The 24,358-nt window shown below is 45.5% G+C and overlaps 1 protein-coding gene across 8 annotated transcripts in view; it reads left to right on the top strand.

Moving 5' to 3' along the window:
* Positions 1-24,358, top strand: part of IDUA (iduronidase alpha-L-) — a 914,728-nt gene that overhangs the window by 788,531 nt on the left and 101,839 nt on the right. For all 8 annotated transcript variants that reach the window (XM_029602401.1, XM_029602339.1, XM_029602392.1 and 5 more), the window contains one exon: positions 7,038-7,114. In XM_029602401.1, the coding sequence (XP_029458261.1) occupies positions 7,038-7,114 (77 nt within the window). The remainder of the gene's footprint in view (positions 1-7,037; positions 7,115-24,358) is intronic.

The raw sequence follows: 24,358 nt of genomic DNA, 5'->3' as shown, positions 1-24,358 counted from the left end.
AAGCTTCCTGGTAGTTCAGGAAGCACAACAGCTGATCGCCTGGGTGGAGCAACATCTGCTCAGCATCGCAGCCTCACACATTGCTGGGGTGGACAACATTCAAGCCAACTTTCTCAGTCGGCATCATCTCGACCCAGGTGAGTGGGAACTGTGCGAGGAAGCCTATCAACAGATGGTCCACTCCGGCGATGGATCTCATGGCCACATTTCAGAATGCCAAAGCCCCTCTGTTCTTCAGCCGCAGGAGGGAAAGAAGAGCGGAAGGAGTAGATGCTCTGGTACTTCCTTGGCCAAGGGATGTTCTTCTCTACGTATTCCCTCCCTGGCCTCTAATCGGCAAGGTTCTGCGTCGGATAGAAGTTCAACAAGTCGACGATGTCTTAGTGGCTCTGGAATGGCTACGCCGTCCGTGGTTCGCAGACCTGGTCAGACTAGCACTGGATGGTCCCCTTCGATTTCGAGATCTTCCCTGCCTTTTGTCTCAGGGTCCGGTTTGTTTGGAAGAGGTTGAACGCTTCTCTCTAGCGGCATGGCTTTTGAGAGGCATCGGTTAAAGAATAAAGGTTATTCAGATGGTGTAGTGACTACTTTATTGCGTTCTAGAAAACCTTCTACATCTTTGGCTTATGCAAGGGTGTGGAAGGTTTTTGAATCTTGGTGTAATGAGCATCAAGTAGATCCAGTTCATTCTTCGGTATCCGATATTTTATCTTTTTTACAAGACGGTTTAGCCAAGGGTTTGTCCTGTAGTTCCTTACGGGTACAAGTAGCAGCACTTGGATGTTTTCGCGGTAAGGTTCAGGGATTATCCTTGGCTGCGCATCCGAATGTAGCACGTTTTCTTAAAGGTGCACAACATCTACGTCCTCCATTTCGGAATCCTTGTCCTGCTTGGAGTTTGAATTTGGTCCTTAGGACTCTGTGTTCAGCTCCCTTTGAACCCCTCAATCATGCGACTTTGAAGGATCTCACATTGAAGGTGGTGTTTCTTGTGGCCATTTCTTCACCTCGTAGAATTTCAGAGTTGCAGGCCTTGTCTTGCAGAGAGCCTTTTCTTAGAATTTCTCATACAGGAATTTCATTACGGACTGTACCATCTTTTTTACCTAAGGTAGTATCTTCTTTCCATTTAAATCAGTCCATAGAGCTTCCGGCTTTTCCGTCTTTAGATTGTTTGAATCCTTCCTCTAGGGATCTTAAAAAATTGGATGTACGACGAGCTCTGTTGCGTTATCTTGAAGTTACAAACAATTTTCGATTGTCTGATCATTTGTTTTGTGGAGTGGCCCTCGCAAAGGTCATAAGGTCTCGAAGGCTATGATTGCTTGTTGGTTAAAAGAGACAATTCGTTCAGCTTATCTTCTAGCTCGTCGTGACCTACCTGATGGGTTGAGAGCTCATTCTACTAGGTCACAGGCTACCTCTTGGGCAGAATGTCAGTTAGTTTCTCCTCAGGAGATCTGTAAAGCAGCGACTTGGAAGTCGTTGCATACTTTTGCTCGTCATTACCGCTTGGATGTTCACACTCCAAGTTTGGCAGCCTTCGGAGAGAGTGTTCTCCGAGCAGGTCTCTCTGGGTCCCACCCTAATTGAATCAGCTCTGGTACATCCCAGGGTCTGGACTGATCCAGGTACGTACAGGGAAAGGAAAATTGGTTCTTACCTGCTAAGTTTCGTTCCTGTAGTACCATGGATCAGTCCAGACGCCCACCCTTTATGTCTGTGTATTATATTTGTCTTTTCGGAGAGTCCGCTCGTTCACTGTTTGGGTGATTTAACCGCCTTTCATGCTGTCTATTTTTCTTAATATTTTCTTGTTTATTCCCAAGATTTTTTGGGGGGGATTCTGCTTCCATTTAAGATTTGTGAGTTGGAAATTCATTCTCCTATTTAGATAGCTAGTTAATATGTTAGTAGTTAAATTTCTGCTTTGATACTGCTCAATACTGATTGACTGCAGGTGGTGCTCCAGGGTATACGTCAGAGTCATTAGAATGTTTTCTCTGCCTCCCTCTGCTGGATTGGTGACATAACTCAGGGTCTGGACTGATCCATGGTACTACAGGAACGAAAATTAGCAGGTAAGAACCAATTTTCCTTTATTGTCACCAGTAGCGCGCCTTTCATGGTGGCGCTATTGGGTGCGAAAGCCGGCAGCGATAACACCTCGATGGCTGCCAGCTTTCACAGGCCCGCCCCACCCCCTGTTTTTGCTGGATTCACCATTCTGCATTAGAATGGTGAATCCAGGCCTATAAACGCTATAATTTAAAGAGTGCGTCTTTGTAACAGTTGTTTAGTCGGCAGTGCTGCTTAGATATTCAGAGGTTCTCCATGTGTGTCTCTCTGCTCATTAATAATTTGGATGTATCCCATATTTCAATCAATACAGTATAGGATGTCTCCTTTGATTGTTTCCAATTTATTTTTTCATTTATACTTGGTGTTTTCAGTTTCTTACTTCGAGAGCAGGACATTAATAGCAGTCTTGTTCACCATGGTATTAACTGTTATATCTGTTTCTATGGTTTTCCAACATACACTCGTGAGCACTGGTTTTTCAATATTTTTCTTCTTCTTCTTTTTTTCCCCTTTTTTTTTTTATTTTCCTTCCAGTATCCTACATTGGATGTCAATGATGTTGTGAGTTTGGCAGATCTAAGGAGTTCTGAATTTAGGCAACCATCGGTATTACATGTTTTTTAATTAATCCTTTGTATAATAAGTCATTTTGTACTTGTATGATGTTTTATAAGAAAATAAGAACTTGCCATACTGGGTCAGACCAAGGGTCCATCAGACCCAGCATCCTGTTTCCAACAGTGGCCAATCCAGGCCATAAAAACCTGGCAAGTAGCCAAAAACTAAGTCTATTCCATGTTACCATTGCTAGTAATAGCAGTGGCTATTTTCTAAGTCAACTCAATTAATAGCAGGCTTCTCCTCCAAGAACTTATCCAATCCTTTTTTAAACACAGCTATACTAACTGCACTAACCACATCCTCTGGCAACAAATTCCAGAGTTTGTGCGTTGAGTGAAAAAGAACTTTCTCCGATTAGTTTTAAATGTGCCACACGCTAACTTCATGGAGTGCCCCTAGTCTTTCTATTATCCGAAAGAGTAAATAACCGATTCACATCTACCCATTCTAGACCTCTCATGATTTTAAACACATCTATCATATCCCCCCTCAGCCGTCTCTTCTTCAAGCTGAAAAGTCCTAACCTCTTTAGTCTTTCCTCATAGGGGAGTTGTTCCATGCCCCTTATCATTTTGGTAGCCCTTCCCTGTACCTTCTCCATCACAATTATATCTTTTTTGAGATTCGGCGACCAGAACTGTACACAGTATTCAAGGTGCGGTCTAAGCATGGAGCGAAACAGAGGCATTATGACATTTTCCGTTTTATTCACCATTCCCTTTCTAATAATTCCCAACCATCTGTTTTGGCTTTTTTGACTGCCGCAAGCACACTGACCGACGATTTCAATGTGTTATCCACTATGACGCCTAGATCTCTTTCTTGGGTTGTAGCACCTAGTATGGAACCTAACATTGTGTAACTTAGCATGGGTTATTTCATTTTTTAGTTCCTTCAGAACTCTGGGGTGTATACATCCGGTCCAGGTGATTTACTACTCTTCAGTTTGTCAATCAAGTCTACCACATCTTCTAGGTTCCACCCGTGATTTGGTTCAGTCCATCTGAATCATTCCCATGAAAACTTCCTCCAGTACGGGTACCCTCCCCAACATCCTCTTCAGTAACACCGAAGCAAAGAAATCATTTAATCTTCTGCGATAGCCTTATCTTCTCTAAGTGCCCCCTTTAAACTCCTCGATCATCTAACAGTCCAACTGACTCCCTCACAGGCTTTCTGCTTTGGATATATATAAAAAAGTTTTTACTGTGAGTTTTTGCCTCTGTGGGCAACTTCTTTTCAAATTCTCTCTTAGCCTGTAACTTGCCAACGTTTATGCATTATCCTATTTTCTTCTGTTGGATCCTTCTTCCAATTTTTGAATGAAGATCTTTTGGCTAAAATAGCTTCTTTCACCTCCCCTTTTAATCATGCCGGTAACTGTTTTGCCTTCTTTCCACCTTTCTTAATGTGTGGAATACATCTGGACCGTGCTTCTAGGATGGTATTTTTTAACAATGACCACGCCTCTTGCACATTTTTTACTTTTGTAGCTGCTCCATTCAGTTTTTTTCTAACAATTTTTCTCATTTTATCAAAGTTTCCCTTTTGAAAGTTTAGCACGAGAGCCGTGGATTTGCTTACTGTCCCCCTTCCAGTCATTAAGTCAAATTTGATCATGGTTATGATCACTATTGCCAAGCGGGCCCCACCAACATACCTCTCTCACCAAATCTTGTGCTCCACTGAGAATTAGATCTAAAATTGCTTCCCTCTCTCGTCGTTTCCTCCTGAACCAATTGCTCCATAAAGCTATCATTGCAGTCTTAGTGGTGGACCCTTGGGCCAGCCTAGGGGAGTGAGTAGAATGGTAGATGAGGGCACTCTGCTGAGAGGCAGAAGGGCTGGGAGGCGGTGTCAAGCCAGACTTGGAGGAGAGTCTTCGCCCTGGAAAGCCTCTGAAACCCCTGAGAGGAGCTCGTGAGGTCCCAGGCCGCTGGGACTTAGGAGATCACAGGAGATGAAACTATGCAGAACGGTCCGAGGTCGAGGCAGCAGGAGGAACAGAGGTCAGGGGAAAGCAGCTGTCAGGAACCGGAGAGACAGGCAGAAGATCCAGATTTGAGAAATCCGTGACAGGTACCCGCAAGTCCAAGCAGGACAGAAGAACCACACGGGCACCAGAGGTCCGGACAGGACTGGAGATCAGGCAGGAGCCGAAGATCCAGCAGGAGACGAAGATCCAAGCAGGAACCGAAGATCCAAGCAGGAGCCGAAGATCCAGGCACTGCAGCAAAGCAAAACCTGTTGCAAAGGCATTCTCTGAGAGCAGACACCGATTAAATACAAGCCGGCATCTGACGTCATTTATGGCGGGCCGCAAGTCTGGCAGAAAAAGCCCTTTAAATTGGGCTTCCCCACGCGTGGCGCATGCCCCAAAAAGGAGGGGTGCACGTTCCGGGAGCTCGGCAGCATCTCTCCTCGTGGAGACAACCGCCGCGAGAAGCCTGGACAGGCCCAACAAAGGCGCGTGCCTCGCTGCGGCCCCCCCGAGAGACAAAACCCCGCTGGGAACGCCCCGGTGCTGCCGACCCAGGCTGAAAGGTAGGAACCCCGTCGCAAGACGTGCGACCGTGGACCGCAACAGCTATCATTTATTCTATCCAGGAACTTGCCAACATTTTAGCCCATTTCTGTTTTTGCATTTATAGCCCTTAGTGGCAACCGCATTTAGGGGTGAGGAGCATCCAGGCATCATTTGGCCAGTATTTTTTCATGCACAGATTTTTTTACACTGCGGTCTAGCCAGACATTTTATTTTTATTATTTATTTATTATATTTTTTTTCATGGGACCGCCTCAGTTATATTTATATATTTATATAGGAATTATACTCCAATGTTACCCACTTTTAGGGCAAGATAGTAATTTATATACTTTTTTAAAATGTGTATATTTCTATATATTTATATAATGTGAGATTGTATGGTGTCACATTCTCTATATATAAACATATTTTTAAAATCCACTATGGGGTAGATTTTCAAAGGGTTATGTGCGTAAGATACGCACGTAATCCCCGAAAACCTACCCCTGCATGCGCCTAGCCTATTTTGCATATGCTCTGTGGCGCGTGCAAGCCCCAGGACGCGCGTATGTCCCGGGGCTTCGAAAAAGGGGCTGTCCTGGGGCGGGGCCGGGGGCAGAGCCTCGGTCTGGGGGTGTGTCCAGGGGCGTGACGGTGGTCCGGGGGCGTGTCTGTGGGCGGGGCGGCAGTCCGGGACGTGGCCGAGTGCCACAGGCAGGCGTAACTCAATGAAATAAGATGGGGTGGATTTAGGTAGGGCTGGGGGGTGGGTTAGATAGGGGATGGGAGGAAAAGGTGGGGGGGACCAAAAAAAAGTTCCCTTGGAGGGAACAGGGAAAGCCATCGGGCCTCCCCTAGGGCTCGGTGCGCACAAGGTGCACAAGTGTGCACCCCCTTGCTCGCGCTGACCCCGGATTTTATAACTTGCACGCAGCAGCACGCACATGTTATAAAATCGGGTGTACATTTGTGCGCGCCGGGTAGCACGCACAAATGTACTTCCCATGCATAATATTAAAAATCTGGCCCTATATATATAAACATACTACTGGTTGGTTAATTTTGTTGACATCATTGTTTTATACAATGGTGTCAACAAAATTAACCAACCAATAGGAAAACAGACAAGATTGCAATAAGGAGACAGCCTTTAAAACAACTGCATTACCATCAAACCCTGCTTAAACTGTTATGCATTTTTCCTTGCTATACCATATTGTCACAGTATATAAGTGTATCACAGTTTCTACAATTTTATTTTTATTTTAATTTTTTGTTATACTACCTGTTTATCTATTTGGTCAATATTTATTCTTTGCGGAATGTTAAGTCATTATGTTTATTTAATATTATTTTATTCAGTTGAGTCTGTATGGCTTTAAATGTTTATATGTGTTATTTATATTAATATATTATTCATTTGTATTTACAACAGCCCCTGAAGCAGCTCACATATGAGCAAAGCTCGGCCTGAGTTGGGCTTTTTATGACGGTTTGTGCTAATAAAGAATCCTTGGTGTTTTACCAATCTTCTGCTTCTGGTCGCGACTTGCAATATTGGATCGATTTCCGGTGTTTTTCTTTAGAGCTTTCAACTGCTGCTAGTAACTTTCTAAAATTCATCCAACAAAGCACCATGCAAATAGGCTAAAATTAAGTACTGCTACAGTGTACCGGAACGTATCATAAAAATTTGAACCCAAAACATAATAAGATTAATAGCATGATAACTAAAGACATCAAGAGATACCATCAAAAATATGTTTTATTTGTAAAGGAACATTTGTTTATGCTTTGCTTTCTTCAGGTAACTGGAGTACGTCTAGTGCCACTAACGCTAAGACAGATTGCAGTGGTTTGGAATGATGACTGCATATATTCAAAGTAAGTAACTAATGCTAAGAATGCAATAACTTAACACTGGTACTTGTACCCTGGTTGGCTGACCATCTTTACGGTGCCTACAACCCCCCTCCCCCTATGAAAAAAAAGTCCTCTCCAATCCTTCTCTACAAAGCTAAATGACAACAAGGAGTGCAATCAACAACCCCACTTCCTCCATCCAGTTTGTCCCATTCTTTCTCAAATTTCACAGTCAATGGGCATCCTGCAGTTAAAGGGCTAGATTTATTATTCTTCGCAGAATGATGAATCCAGCGAAAAAGGGGGCAGGGCGAAGGGGGCGGACCTGCGAAAGGCCGCAGCCGTTCGCACCGCGGCGGTGTGATTTTGCCGGCCGCAGTGCGGCCAGCTGCAGTCTTTCCCACAAATAGCGCCACCATAAAAAGTGGTACTATTCACCGTGCTATTGCCGACGATAATGTCCCTCACATTATCACCGGCAGTGGTGCCGTGGCCAACTCTTCCCCATCCCTGCCCCGAATCCTCCCCCCTCTCCGCCCCGACTCCTCCCCTCCCCACTGACTCCTCCCCTCCCTGCCCCGACTCCTCCCCTCCAGCTTATTTGCATCCTATCGCACACGAAAAGGCCCTTTTCATATGTCATAGGGGTTTATCGCGTGCGTTAGGGCCTTATCGCATGTCTCAATAAACATTTAGAAAATAACCCCCAAATGAGGACTTGGCAATCAAAGGTACTGTACAGTTGAAACCCAGCTTAATGTTTTTACAGCTTGTTTATCTCTTCCTGGCTATTTTATTTATTTATTTATTTATTTATTTATTTGGCGCTTTTCTATACCGGCATTCAAGATAAAATCTCATCATGCCAGTTTACATTTAACAGGGGGTGAAAAAATACATAAGAGAATATATTAACAAATTGTAGCAAGTGAAAAGAAAAAACTCTGCAGTTACAATAAAACAGGGGAGATTCGAACTGGGAGGGGGAAAGTCTATAGGAAAATTAACATAGAGAGCAATTATTTACAAAGTTCTAGGAATGTCTGATTGTGGATGTCATTGACTTGCGGTTTAGTTGGTGTCTGGAAAGGCTTGTTTAAACAACCATGTTTTGAGCCTTTTTCTGAAAGTTAGGAGGCACGGTTCTTGACGTAGATCTGGAGGGACGGAGTTCCATAGAGCCGGCCCTGCTGTGGAGAAAACCCGGTCTCTAAATGTTATATGATGAGAAGTTTTGGCTTTGGGTACATGTAATGAATCTCTGTAAGCTTCTCTAATGGGTCTGGAGGAGGTATGTTTTCTGAATGGGATTTGAAGGTTAAGTGGAGCATGGTTATGGATGGCTTTATAGATAGTGGTAATGGACTTATGAATGATTCTTTAGTGGATTGGCAGTCAGTGTAGTTCTTTAAGGATGGGCGAAATGTGGTCTTTTTAGCCTGTCAGACTGACCCAGCTATCTTCTGTTGACTGTCAATGTTGTGAATCACTGGCACTATACTGTAGTATCCCTACTTGATCTTTTTGCAGCCTTCTGGTTATCAAAGTTGTTGCCCTTAGCAGTGGCATAGCCAGAATTGATTTTTTGTGTGGGCACAAGGTTAATATGGGTGGGCTGTAGGCATGCAGCTCTAAGACCTACTAGTTGTATTCTTATTGCTAAATAATGCCATATACTGCACCCTACAATGGCTTTCTAAGTAGTTTTCAACAGCCATTATGCATCATGCATGAAACTTTTAAATATTTTACCTCAATTATTTCAAGCACTTACCCGCATTAAATATCCCTTATTAATCTGTATTAATTTATTTTATATTTATTGTAGTTTATACATGCACAAGTATATCATGTAAAAAGCAAAGAAAACAAACAATTAGATCCAATCAATCTTGTAATAAAACAAAAATAAATGTATTCTTTCATGAATCCTCTTTGTGTAACTACAATAAAATCATCAGAACAGGAGCAGAGCTAGGACAATTTACATTACAACTAACATGAAAAACAAAATTCAAATTCTGGTGTCACCTCAGCAAAAAATATCCCTCCACTTTTATTTTGTGAAGTAACATAAACTCCTACACAGAAAGGACATCTTGAACCTTGCCATATCATACAGTCACAGCACTGACTCTCAGGATTCAAATAACAGCAAACTTATGAAAAAGCAGCAATGCAAATACTACACCAGGCACTAGAACATTAATACATCACCTACTGGAATAACAGAACAAGCTGGACTACTACAGAGAAACTACATGTGAAAAGAAATACTGCACTTCAGTCACACAAACACAAGCAAAACAGAGACCGACCTTTACCTAATATAGAAATAAGATAATACAAATTAGAAACAGAAACATGCAGATAACACCAAAAAAGAAAGCCTGAGAAACCAGACTCTGAACAATGGAATAATGAAGAAAGAGCAAAATATAAAATTTAAGAAATGCACATTACCAAAGATGGCATATTCAGATTGCTAAAATCAAAAATTTTTTATTTTTTTATTTTTTTACCTTTGTTGTCTGATCTTTGTATTTTTCTAATCAGTTGGTCCTGGTCTCTTTTTCAAATGTTTCCATTGTCGCTCATTTCCTAATTCCTTTTCAGTGTCTCTCTTCTCCTACTGTCTTCTTCCTTTTCTCCCTCACACTCACACACATGCTTTCTCTCACAGACTCCCTCATACACACATGCTTTCACTCTCATATGCTTCCCCCCCCCCACACACAAGCTTACTTTCTCTACACACATATACAAGCTCTCACTCTACATGCTCTATCATTCACACACACACAAGCTCTCACTCTCTCACCCCCCCAAACCAGGCTCCCATTCTTATGTACACTCAGACCCATACCTAGGCTCTCATTCTTACACATAGAGATGCACAGCCAGGCACCCATTCTCACCCACATACACACATTCAAGCTCCCATTGTCACCCACACATACACACATTCAAGCCTCCATTCTCACCCATATATACACACAGTCAAGCTTTCATTCTTATCCACACATACACACACGCAAGCTCCCATTCTCACCCACCCACACACAAAAGTTCTCACATAGTCACACACATATGCACACACAAACAGGCTCTCAGACACACAGGCCCTCACTCATTCACATACATACAAGTTCACACACATCATGATCTGCTGTTATCATCAGGCCATGGTGAGATGAGCTCCCCCACGGCCCCAAGGGCCTCCTGCTATCATCAGGCCATATGGCGACTGATCTTCCTGCTAGGGAGGGAGGGAGCAGAAGCTGTGCGTGAGCATGCACAGCTTCTGCTCCCTCCCCCCCCCCCCCCCAAACAGTCCCAGCCAGTGGCCCATGACCTCTCCTGCTGCCACCGACCCAGTGCAACCAGCTATGCTGTGCACACCCAGTCATGCTGAGTCTGGCCTTGCAGCTCTGGCTCTCCTCTTTGCTGTCTTGGTGGATAGGATCCCATGACAGCCTTGCAGCTCTGGCCCTCCTCTTCACCGTTGCAGGAATGGGATCCCATGACGGCCTTGTAGCTCTGGCCCTCCTCTTCACTGTCGCAGGGATGGGATCCTGCGATGGCATTGCTCTAACAGGCCTCTTCTGGTTTGGTGGGCCTGGGTCCAAACTGGGTGGGCAACTGCTCACCCAGTCCCACTCGTGGCTATGCCACAGGCTCTTAGCCTTCCTTCTCTAGAAGCAAGTAAACTGCTGTAAATATCCAACCACATTTTTATTTGGCATGGTACTACTGCTCCCAGAGGTGATAGCATATTTGACTACCTCAGTTTAGACTGAAAAACTTATCATTAGACAGAACCAGAGTAGTCACAATCTCTTTTCTGTCATTAAAATGGATAATGACTCCATTTGTCCTTTTATTTTTATTTATTTTATTTCTTTTTAATTGTTTATTTTATATTCTGCTTTGGGCACTTCAGAGTGGATGAAATGCAGGTACGATTATACCCAGAGGGTTTACAATCCTTGTTTAGCCTCTTCAGCTGTGGCTCTTTAAATGTTCCACTCCTGTATCCAGTGCATCTTAAAATGTAAGGGGATCATGTAATGTGGATATATTTCTCGATTGCTGCTGGGGCCTCGCCTCTTTCTTTAAAAACTGCAGCTAAATTTAAACTTTCTTTAATATAGATATTTCTCCTGGTACTTAAAAAACCCTTGCACTATAAATGGAGGTGTGCTTCCAGAATGGAATACGGGCATCCCAGGCTATAATTTATTAAAGAAGGTCCGAAAGGATAGAAGTTCGAGGGGGGGGAGGGGGTAGTAGCTCTTTGTGTGAAAAAACAATATACAAGCAACTGAAATGCAAGGGAACTGGAGTAGGGAAGAAGCATTATGGGCTGTCCTAAAAAAAAGTTGATGGTGTTTTCATTTACATTGGTGTGTTCTACAGACCTCTGACTCAGAAAGAAAAACTGGATAGAGATCTGGTCGAAGACATCCAAAAAGTGGGAAAGAAGGGAGATGTGATGCTCATTGGAGATATTAATCTGCCGGCTATGGACTATAGTATCCTTCTGTGGAATCTACTAGAAGTAGGATCTAACAGAATAAAATAGGACAAAGAATAAGCATTGGCAAGTTAAATGTAAGACGTTGATAAGACAGGCTAAGAGAGAATTTGAAAAGAAGTTGGCCGTAGAGGCAAAAACTCACAGTAAAACCTTTTAAAAATATATCCAAAGCAGAAAGCGTGCGAGGGAGTTAGTTGGACCGTTAGATGATCGAGGGGTTAAAGGGGCACTTAGAGAAGATAAGGCCATCGTGGAAATATTAAATGATTTATTTGCTTTGGTGTTTACTGAAGATGTTGGGGAGATACCTGATCCAGAGAAGGTTTTCATAGGTAATGATTCAGATGAACTGAACCAAATCACAGTGAATCTAAAAGATATGGTAGGCCTGACTGACAAACTGAAGAGCAGTAAATCACCTGGACCGGATGGTATGTACCCCAGGATTCAGAAGGAACTCAAAAACGAGATTTCAGATCTATTAGTTAAAAATTTGTAATCTATCTTTAAAATCATTCATTGTACCTGAAGACTGGAGAGTGGCTAATGTAATGCCAATATTTAAAATGGCTCAGGGGTGATCCAAGAAACTACAGACCAGTTAGCCTGACTTCAGGGCCAGGAAAAATAATAGAAAATGTTCTAAAGATCAAAATTACAGAACATATAAAAAGACATGGTTTAATGGAACAAAGTCAACATGGCTTTACCCAAGGCAAGTCTTGCCTCACAAATCTACTTCACTTTTTTGAAGGGGTTAATAAAAATGTAGATAAAGGAGAACTGGCAGATGTAGTGTATTTGGATTTTCAGAAGGCATTTGACAAAGTTTCTCATGAGAGGCTTTTAAGAAAAGTAAAAAGTTATGGGATAGGTGGTGATGTCCTTTCATGGATTACAAACTGGTTAAAAGACAGGAAACTAGGATTAAATGGACAATTTTCTCAGTGGAAAAGGGTAAACAGTGGAGTGCATCAAGGATCTGTACTAGGCCCCATGCTTTCTTTTTTTTTTTTTTTTTTAATTCTTTATCAATTTTCACATTACAAAAAATAAATTTTGCAAGTACAGAAATAAAAAATGGGAGTCAAGTAAATAAACATTCGTTATAACATTTTAAAGCAATTAATACAGTAATACTTCCATTTATATATCCATAAATCAATATAGCATTACTTAGAGAGATCCGTAAATTTAGAGAGACATATTCATATTAAAAAATTATAAATAATGCAATATGCACGTCTGGCCAGTTTCCTCTTTTATATATTTATGGGAGAAAAAGTGGTAGGGGTTCTCGACTGAATGAAAGATCTTAATTGTTCAACAGTAAAGAATATATATACCTCTGCCCCCCGCTTTACCCTACATTTACATGGAAATTTTAACATGTAGGTGAAACCTAAAGAAATAACTTCTTGGCATAGTGCTAAAAAAGCTCTAGGTCTTGCTTGGGTTAAAGAGGATAGGTCTGGAAAACGTTTTACATTTTCATTCAAGAAGGGGGTTAGAAATTTCCTAAAGTAACTTTTCATGATAATTTGAACATCAAATTGAGAAACTAATGAGACCAGGAGAGTTGCTCTGTCCAAAACCTCAAGATTTGAACTTTCTAATATTGCGGTCAAGTTTTCCTGAAGATTAATTCTATTTGGTGTAGTAACAGTTTTAGGCTTTTCAATATATTTATAAAGGATCTGGAAAGGAATGCAACAATTGAGGTAATCAAATTTGCAGACGATATAAAATTATTCAGAGTAGTTAAATCACAAGCAGACTGTGATAAATTGCAGGAGGACCTTGTGAAACTGGAAAATTGGGCATCCAAATGGCAGATGAAATTTAATGTGAATAAGAGCAAGGTGATGCATATAGAGAAAAATAACCCATGCTGTATTTACAAGATGTTAGGTTTCATATTAGGAGCTACCGCCCAGGAAAGAGATCTAGGCATCATAGTGGATAATATATTGAAATTGTCAGTTGAGTGTGCTGTGGCAGTCAAAAAAGCAAACAGAATGTTAGGAATTATTAAGCAGGGAATGGTGAATAAAACGGAAAATGTCATAATGCCTCTGTATCGCTCTATGGTGAGACCACACCTTGAGTACTATGTACAAATCTGGTCACCGCATCTCAAAAAAGATATAGTTGTGATGGAGAAGGGCGATCAAAATGATAAAGGGGATGGAACAACTCCCCTATGAGGAAAGACTAAAGATGTTACCGCTGTTCAGCTTGGAGAAGAGAAGGCTAAGGGGGGATATGTTAGATGTTATTAAGATCATGAGAGGTCTAGAACTGGTAAATGTGAATCACCTATTTACTCTTTCAGATAACAGAAGAACTAGGGGGCACTCCATGAAGTTAGCATGTAGCACATTTAAAACTAATCAGAGAAAATTCTTTTTCACTCAGCGCACAATTAAACTCTGGAATGTGTTGTCAGGGGATGTGGTTAGTGCAGTTAGTGTAGCTGGGTTTAAAAAAGGTTTGAATAAGTTCTTGGAGGAGAAGTCCATTAGCTGCTATTAATCAAGTTGACTTAGAGAATAGCCACAGCTATTATTAGCATCAGTAGCATGGGGTATACTTAGTTTTTGGGTACTTGCTGTTGCGCGTCCCAGCCTCGTGGGTGCCGTGACCGGGCCTTCTCACCTCGCGCTGCCCTCCATTAGCTCCGGTCTTGCCGCTACTGCCAGCTCCTGGCATCCCCGATACTCACCGTGGCCCTCTCTGGCTTCCTCCACGCCGCAGGCCTCACAGCGGGGCTCCCGTCAGGGCTCCGTGTCTTCGGCCGCCTCGACCCCGCCCCTAGGCGCGCGTGCGGCCGCCTTCCTGAGCTTTAAAGGGCCAAGCATGGGAAAACTGATTCGGAGGCAGTATGATGAGATCGCTTAGTAGCCCTATAAATAGCGAGGTCCTGTCCCCAGGACATTGCCTTAGCAATCGGGTCGACACCGTGGTGTTCTAGTTTGCCTAATCCTGTGTTCCAGTGTCTCCTTGTTCCAGCGTCTCCTTGTTCCTGCATCTCCATGTGTTCCAGTGTTCCTGCGCCCTGTGTTCCTTCCTGTGTCCTTACTCAGGTAGTACCTTCTCGGACTGATCTCTGGTACTGACCTCGGCTTGCTTGACTATCTTCATCTGCTGCCTGGAACTGACCACTGCCTGCCTGACCACTCTCTTCATCTGCTGCCTGCCTCGCCCGGAGAGCCTTCCTGAACTGTTACCTCCCTGAGGTCTCCGGAGCTTCCAGCTCGGGTCTGGTCCATCCTCTCTCCATCAGCCACGCACCCTTGCTCGTGGTGGGCACAGCCCTCCGCTAGCTCTCCGGGAGACCTTCTGAGGCCCACCTAAGTCCAGACGGTCCGGATATCCAAGGGCTCAACCTGCAGAAACCCCGGACTGTTATTGGCAAAGCTCCAATGTTGTGTTCGTGCCTATTCTCTCCCTCGCTCCACCCTCTCTACCTTTGTGGTGACTCCCTTCGGCTCAGACGGACAGATGCAGCCGTGGCTTCTCCCCGCCTCTTGGTCCTGGTATCCCCGAGCTGGCTTGACGCTACGGATCTGCCATGTTCCTGATGATGTAAGGGTGCGCGCGTGCGCTCCAGACTTTGTACCAGCAAGGGCGCGAACCTCGGGGGTGTCCCCCCGTAGTGACGTCATCCGTTTTCAATTTGAAAGGTCTTTGTTTGCTAACTACAAGCAAGTTAGCAAGGAATTCCATCGGGACTTGCTTCGGCAGTCCAACTTACTTGCAGCTATGTTCCGAGTCAGCAAGGAGAAATCTTTCTCCACTGCTCGGCCTTTTCAAACTTACCAGGAGTATCCGCTCCTCGGGGGCTCTGCTCTCTCTATTCTTGATTCCAGATTGTTGGACGGGATCCGGTACTCGCTCCTCGAGCGCCTACGTTCCCGAAGACTCAAAGACTCCTATTGCCTGGAGGCGATCACTGACGTGAACACAGTGCGACCTATTTCAGACAAGAACCGGTACTCGCTCCATGAGGGCCCTTGTTCCTAATCTCTAAGGCTCCCTTCAGTCTAAGACGTTATCGCAGGTACAGAGATCGTGAGTTACCATTGCAGATTGCAGATAGGAAACAGTACTCGCTCCACGAGGGCCTATGTTCCTAATTCCTTTCTCAGACTCTCTTCTTCCTCAGAAGATATCCCATACCTATATCTTATGGATTACTATTACAGATTAACAGATAGGAACTGGCCTACGTTCCTAAATCTCTTCTAGCCTCTCTTCTATTCCAGAAGCCATCCCATACACAGTTATTGTGAGTTCTATTTCAGACTGCCTATAGGAACCAGTATTCGCCTGCGGCTCCTGTTCCTGAATACTGAAGACTCTCAGTTGCATAAAGAAGACACTACAGAGATCTACAATTGTGAGTGTATCATCTACCACTGGTTATGCCCAGCATACCCTGTCTACTCACTACCTATAGTCTCTCCTTACAGCTCAGCAACTCAGAGATCGTAGTTCCAGTATCAGAGGGACTTCAGCCCTGCCGGGCATATCAACTCACTACTGCCACCTCTGGTGGTTCTACTTCCAGTCTAATAAAAAACTATCTGTGTTTGTCTCAATACTCCAGCCTAGCCAGTGGTCCCTCTCAAGATCTCCACTTGAGGGCACTGTCATCTGCCATCGGCCCAGGGATTCACTATTTCTACTAAGTGTTACTCCTTACACTAATAGAGCGGTATTATTATCTGCCACTCTGTGGGAGCCAACCCACATCAGACCATTACTCCTCTCTCTGCAGAAGCTGATCTATATTACAGCTATCTTGCCATGGGGATCATACAGGTTGCTGCCTCATCTTTCTACAGGAACAAAGCATAACAGTTGCTACTCCTTCCCTCTGGAGGAACAGAGCACTAACAGATCGCTACTCCTTAGCAAGATCCGTAACAGAGTGCTAACTCCGCCCCCTGGCGAGGTGATCGCTAACAGATTGCAAACTCCTCCTTCAACGGGAGTATCCAGCAGCCAGATTCATAACATATAGCTAACTCCTCCCCTCTGGAGGAGCAGATCTATAACAGATTGCTAACTCCTTCCCTCTGGGGAAGCAGGTCTTTAACATCCAGCTAGCCTCTGTCTCCTCATGTGCTCTGCCTCCTGGTGGCAGGCACTCTCTGGGTCCGATCAGAGGGCCATATCAATCCTGCACCAGGCCAAGGGTCCACCTCCAGTGCAACAGGTTGCCAAGGCCATGGACTCGGCAGAGTCTCCTGCCTTGCAGGCCATCCCTGGTCATGTCACTCGTGTCTGAGAGCAACAACAGATCATGGAAGCGTTGGCCTCCTCCGTGGAAAAGATGCGTTCTCAATTGGAGGAATCTGCCATGGCCAACCCAGGAGCTCTTGCCTCACGGGCATTGCTGGCCCTCCCAGCTCCACCCCTTTTCAATGGGGATCCTCGCCTTTGTCTAGGCTTCATAAATCAATGTTATATGCAGTTCTCACTGCAACCCTCGCTTTTCCCCGATGAAGTGGCAAGGATCACGTTCATCCTCTCGCGTCTTGAGGTGAAGGCCCTGGCATGGGCTTCCCCACTATGGGAGCGTTCTGACGCAGTTCTTCACCAGCTCCTTCAGTTCATCTCTGTCTTCCGACGTACCTTCGAGGACTCAGGTTGACAGGCAGTTGCTGGCCACCACCTACTCCACCTCCGTCAAGGTTCACAATTGCTCGCTGAATATACTGTTATCATTAGGTGTGGTTGTGGACCCCTGGGTTGTAGTGAGGGTGGCTCCACCCACAGGGAGGAGCCCTGTGGAGACTCTCTATGACAGGCTCTTGACTTAATAGGCAGACACTGATGATAAAGCTTTATTATACAGGAATGTAGAATGCTCAGTCTGGAGTGAGGTGGTGCGGTGCTGATCCTCCTGGTAGTGGTCCACAAAGCGGGGTACACCAGGGCAGCTCCTCTGGAGTGGAGATGCTTAATGAAGAAAATCCGGTAGTGACCTGCAAGTGGGATACGCCATCAATCTGGTAGAGAAGACAGAAGCACTCGTAGCAGAGAAGTAGGTTAGATGAGCACACTCACGTAGAAGAGATGAGGCAGGTAACAGCTTACACTCGGTAGTGGTCTGAGGCATGGGAGGCACTAGAGGTCTTGTCACTGAGGTAGCAGGTGATGGTACTCACAGCAATAGAGTCCTGTAGAAGAAATGGCCCTCCGAGGAGCGGATAGCCAAGGTATGTCCCCGAGGAGCGGGTACCTAAGTTCAGTCACAGAAGTCAGGAACAAGTACTGTAAAGAGGCGATCTCCGAAGGAGTGTGATCAGGCAAGACGGAAGTCCTTGCTAACTCGTTGGAAGCTTGTAAGTTGCAGGTTTAAATACCTCTTGGCGGGTGACGTCACTGGAAGGCACGCCCCGGAGGTTCCTGCCATGATGTCCATAAGAAGGGGCTGGTGCACACTCGTGCATGCGCTTCGTAACTCCAAATCCAAGATGGCGTCCGGGATCGCCCACGCCGTCCCGGGACCCCAGGAGGGCAGCGTTTGCATACTAAGGCCAAGAGAGACTTGGAAATCACTGAAGCAGGCATAAGAGAGGTGAGCAAGAGAGGTCGCAGCCATCTGTGACCGACGGGCACAACAGTACCCCCTTCTTAGGGCCCCTCCCAGTAGGTTTTGACTTCTTTGGATGAGTTAGGTGGAACTGACGAAGAAGGTCCTTGTCAAGGATGTTAGAGACTGGCTGCCAGGTATTTTCTTCAGGACCATAACCTTCCCACGAAATGAAGTACTCCCATTCCTTTCCTCTCTTACGGACATCCAAAACCTCATCCACGCTGTAGGCAATATCCTCTTCAGCATCAGGAGGCTGTGGATATGGAGTTTTAGTGGAGAATTTGGAGAGGATGAGTGATTTTAGGAGTGACACGTGGAAGGCGCTGTGTATTTTAATGGATGAAGGAAGTTTCAAACTGTACATTACTGGTCCCAGGCGGCAGATGACAGCAAAAGGGCTTATGTAGCAAGGAACGAACCGGGCTGATGGTAATTTGAGACGTATATATATCTGGTACTGAGCCACAATTTGTCTCCCGGTTGGAATTGTGGTGCAGCTCGACGGTGAGCATCATAGCATTTCTTGGCCCATTGTCCTGCCTTCTCCAGAAGGTCTTTGGTCTGTCTCCATAAGTGATGAAGTTCTTCTGCGGAAGCCTGGGCAGTCAGAGAAGATTCCGACAGAGGTATTGGTAATGGTGGAAGTGATTGATGACCATATACAATCTGAAACAGTGACGATCCAGTAGCAGCAGAAGGATACGAGTTTAAGGCAATTCAGCCCATGGAAGTAGTTCTGCCCAGTCGCTCTGTCTTGTGTTGACGTATGAGTGTAAGAACTGTTTGAGAGTTCTATTAGTTCTTTCAGTTTGACCATTTGATTGAGAGTAGTATGCTGGCATTAGATCAAGTGCAATGTCCATCTTCTTCCAAAGGACTTGCCAAAATTTTGTTGTGAATTGCATGCCTCTATCCGACAGGATATACTTGGGTATGCCGTGAAGGCGTAAAATGTGCTGAATGAACAGCTTCGCCAATTCTGGAGCTGATGGTAGTCCTGGCAGTGCCACGAAGTGCACCATCTTTGAAAAGCAGTCTACTGTGACCCATATTGTGTTGTTTCCGCTGGAAAGAGGCAAGTCGACAACTGTCGCGATGTGCATCCAGGGTTCTTCAGGTGCTGGCAAAGGCTGTAAAAGACCCCAAGGGCAACTGGCCGGAGGCTTTTGTCTGGCACAAGTGGCGTAAGATTCGACGTACGTCCTCACATCCTCCTTCATGGTAGGCCACCAATAATATCTCTCCAGAGTGGCTAGTGTACGAGCTTGCCTGGGGTGTCCAGCTAAAAGAGAATCATGTGCCCATGTCAGATGTTTCTTCCGTATGTTCTGAGGTACTATGGTTTTCCCCGCTGGCACAGCATGAGTAGCAACCAGTGCTATCTTCTCTGGGCTGATGATGTGGCAAGGTGCGTCTGGGACATCATCTGGCGTGAATGAACGTGAGAGGGCGTCTGCCCTAATGTTCTTGTCAGCAGGTCGATATTTGAGTAGGAAGTCAAACTGATTGAAAAAAAGTGACCATCTGGCTTGATGATGGTTGAGTCGTTGCGCATGGCGCAGATATTCTAAATTTTTGTGATCTGTAAACACCGTAATCTGGTGTTGTGCTTCCTCTAACCACGGATGCCACTCTTCAAAGGCGAGCTTGATAGCCAACAGCTCTTTATCTCCAATGCCATAGTTCCTCTCAGCAGGTGAAAAGCACCTTCAGAAAAAAAAACAAGCATGGACTGTCACTGTGCTGGCTAAGCACTGCTCCTACTTCGACATCAGAAGCGTCGACTTCCACAATGAATGGTCATTGTGGGTCCGGGTGATGAAGGCAAGGTTGTTTTTTTTAGAAAAGCCTCCTTGAGGGTTGGGAAGGCAGTAATGGCCTCGGAAGACCATTGTGAGGGATTAGCTCCTTTTCTGGTCATAGCAGTGAGTGGTGCTGTCAGAGTAGAGTAATGGGGAATGAATGAGTGGTAATAGTTTGTAAAGCCCAGGAAATGGCGGAGAGCCTTGAGCTTTGTGGGTTGTGGCCAGTCTTGTATGCTTCTGGTCTTCTGGGGGTCCATCTGGAATCCTTTGTCGGATACAATGTAGCCCAGAAAAGGTACAGATGTTTGATGAAACGCACATTTCTCAAGCTTGGCACAGAGACGGTTCTCTTGGAGTCTCTGAAGAACTCTGATGACATCAGTGTGATGACTCTGTGGGTCTCAAGAGAAAATAAGTAGAAAATAAGTATGTTGTCCATATATACAACCACACATTGATAAAGCATGTCTTGCAGGATTTCATTCATCATATTTTGGAAGACAGCAGGCGCATTATATAGGCCAAATGGCATCACTAAATACTCAAAGTGTCCATCACGAGTGTTAAAAGCCGTCTTCCACTCATCCCCCTGATGAATGCGCACTAGGTTCTATGCACCTTTTAAGTCCAGCTTCGTACAGATCTTGGCCCCTTGGAGACGATCAAATAGCTCTGAAATCAGAGGTAAAGGGTATCTATCCTTAATTGTGATTTCATTGAGACCTCTGTAATCGATACAAGGGCGAAGGGAGCCATCTTTTTTGCCAACAAAAAAGAATCCGGCTCCAGCTGGACTCTTGGAGGGACAGATAAAACCCTTCTGTAGGTTTTCTTTAATATAGGCTGACATGGCCTCAGTCTCTGAAAGAGATAGCGGATAAACTCTTCCTCTAGGGGGCTCAGAGTTTGGAACTAAATTAATTGTACAGTCAAAAGACCGATGTGGTGGTAGAATATCTGCTGCGGTCTTAGAAAAGACATCCTGATACGAGGAGTACTGAGGCAGTAGTCCAGACAGACTGGTGGAGATTGCCAAGCAGGGTACAGTAGTTATCTTCTTCAGACATCTGTTATGACAAGCTGCACCCCATCGTGATAATTCCAAGGTGGCCCAGTCGAACTGGGGTGTGTGTTCTTGAAGCCAGGGTAGGCCAAGTACGATGGGATGAATGGCTTTGTCGAGGACATAAAAAGAAATGGTTTCAGTGTGAAGAGATCCTGTGCACAGGCATACAGGTTGCATGGAGCATGAAACCTCTCCAGGCAGCGGCTCCCCATGGATTGAAGACAGAGGTAGTGGAGTGAATCTCGGAATGGTAGGAATCCGAAGATGCTCAACCAGTCTTCTGAGTATAAAATTGCTCCCTGCTCCAGAGTCAACTAATGCAAGCATTTGATATTCCAGAGTCCCGGAAATAAGTGAGACTGGGAGTGTAAGTGGAGAAGATGGTGTAGTAAGACCTAGGAAGAGTCCTCCCATGGATCCTAGGTCTGCAAGTTTCCCGGAAAGATGGGCAAGATTGAACCGCATGGCTGGGTTGACCACAGTACATGCAGAGACCCATCTTCTTGCGATGGTGTCTCTCTTTACTGGTTAATTGGCTGCGGCCTAATTGCATGGGTTCGTCTTCCTCAGATATAGAAGCAGGTTGAGTCTGCATAACTGGGGTAGGTCGAGGACGTACATTTCCAGGCAAAGGTTTCTTGAGACTTTTTACCTTAGCTGAATGCTCCTGCAGGCGGCAATCAAGTCTGCCCGCCAGGTCAATGAGGGAATCCAGCATCTCTGGTAGTTTGCCGCTGCCAGTTCATTTTTTATGCTAGTGTTGAGACCTTCAAGAAAAATTGTACGTAGACACCCCTTGTTTCAGTGAAGCTCTGAGGATAGTGTCTTGAAGTCGATGACATAGTCCAAGAATAGCTTGGTTCCCTGTTGAAGATGCAGCAGGGCTGACCCTGTAGTTAGGTTGGAGTTCAAAGTGCATGCAGCACTGGTTGAGGAAGCCCTGACAAGTTAGGGAGTCTCCTGAAAAGCAAGTGGGTGCTGGTAAGAGTACCGCCACTTGTAGGAATTCACTGGTGAAAGAGTGTCCGTACCCGGTGTAACAGAGTTCAGTCGAGAATCCAACTGATTAACTGCAGTTGCCAGTGTCTCTAAAGTCTGTTCCTGTTCAGCAACGCGTTGGGCCAGGCCAGGGATGGCCTTTAGAGCTGAGACCTGAACCGTGTCCAGTGAGTTAACAATCTGTTATCATTCGGTGTGGTTGTGGACCCCTGGGTCGTAGTGAGGGTGGCTCCACCCACAGGGAGGAGCCCTGTGGGGACTCTCTACGACAGGCTCTAGTCTTAATAGGCAGACACTGATGATAAAGCTTTATTAAACAGGAATGTAGAATGCTCAGTCTAGAGTGAGGTGGTGCGGTGCTGATCCTCCTGGTAGTGGTCTGCAAAGCAGGGTACGCCAGGGCAGTTTCTCTGGAGTGGAGATGCTTTGTGAGGTAGATCCGGTAGTGACCCGCAATCGGGATACGCCGTGAATCTGGTAGAGAAGACAGAAGCACTCGTAGCAGAGAAGCAGGTTAGATGAGCACACTCACGTAGAAGAGATGAGGCAGGTAACAGCGAACACTCGGTAGTGGTCTGAGGCATGGGAGGCACTAGAGGTCTTGTCACTGAGGTGGTAGGTGATGGTACTCACAGACAACAACAATAGAGTCCTGTAGAAGAAATGGCCCTCCGAGGAGCGGATAGCCAAGGTAGGTCCCCGAGAAGCGGGTACCTAAGTTCAGTCACAGAAGTCAGGAACAAGTACTGTGAAGAGACGATCTCCGAAGGAGGCAAGACGGAAGTCCTTGCTAACTCGTTGGAAGCTTGTATGTTGCAGGTTTAAATACCTCTTGGCGGGTGACGTCACTGGAAGGCACACCCCAGACTTTCCTGCCATGATGTCAATAAGAAGGGGCTGGTGCACGCGCGCGCTAGGTAACTCCAATTCCAAGATGGCATCCGGGATCGCCACGCCGTCCTGGAGACGCCGGGAAGAGCTGCATCTGCAGGCAAAGGCCGAGAGAGACTTGGAAATCACTGGAGCAGGTAGAAGAGAGGTGAGCAAGAGAGGTCGCAGGCGTCTGTGACCGACGGGCACAACATATACAGTGGAGTTCAGAACTCTAGCAACTGAGTTGGGTTGGCAAGAGGACTGCCTGTGGGTACTCTACCTCTGATTGTCTCCTGCCCTTAAAGATGAGCTAGCCTCCCGCAAGATCCCCGTATCTCTGGAAGACCTGATCTCCCTGGTCGGTAGAATCGGCTACTGTCTTCGGCAACGGAACCAGGAGGTAAGAGCTCTTCGGCAGGAGGCCGAAGGTTGAAGGCCTTACCAGCGGCCCCTCAACCTTCCAAGGAGCCAATGCAGATCAATCATGGACGCCTGACTCCAGAGGAACGTCTCCGATAAAGAAAATCTGGTCTCTGTTGTATTACTGCGGCTCCGGACATCTTCTCCAGACTTGTCCTGTGCATCTGGAAAACTCCAAAGCTTGAGCCCGGCGGGGGTACCTAGCTTGGGCGCTACAGTTTCTGGCCCTCAACTGTTGCCGCCTATCTCTCTCCTTAGGGAGACACGTTCATTCCCCACCACCACCCTCATGGACACCAGGACGAGTGGAAATTTCATTTTAGAAGAGATTGTCACACTCCTTCAGATGCCAGTCCAACCATTGTAGATATCACTACGTATTGCCTCAATTCAAGGAGATCCTCTCCCTGATCGTATCACTCACCATACTGTGGTTTTCGCCTCAATGTTGGGACCCTCCATCACGAGGAGATTTCCCTCCTGATCTTGAAACGATCACACACCCCATAGTCCTTGGACTTCCTTGGCTGTAGTTACATGCACCCCACTTCGACTGGCAATCCCTGCAACTCACTCAGTGGGGCCCTCAATGTCAAACCCACTGTTAATGGCAAGTGTCTCCATCCGTGACAGTCCTATGCTCTACAACCCTTCCCGGGTAACCTGCTCCGTACTTGGAATTTAAAGACATATTCTCCAAACAAAACGCCGATATCCTGTCTCTACTCTGAAAGTTCAACTGTCCCATAGAACTCCTACCTGGAACCATGCCTCCCAAGGGCAGAACCTGTCCTCTTTCACTCCCTGAAACCCAAGTGATGTCAGCATACATCAAGGAAAATTTGGCCAAAGGGTTCATAAGACCCTCTACTTCCCTTGCAGGTGCCAGGTTCTTCTTTGTAAAGAAAAAGGATGGCAGTCTAAGACCATGCATAGGCTACAGAGTAACCCA

Source organism: Rhinatrema bivittatum, chromosome 1 (genome assembly GCF_901001135.1).
Source record: "Rhinatrema bivittatum chromosome 1, aRhiBiv1.1, whole genome shotgun sequence".
NCBI lineage: Eukaryota > Metazoa > Chordata > Amphibia > Gymnophiona > Rhinatrematidae > Rhinatrema > Rhinatrema bivittatum.
This window is presented reverse-complemented; position numbering and strand designations above follow the sequence as displayed.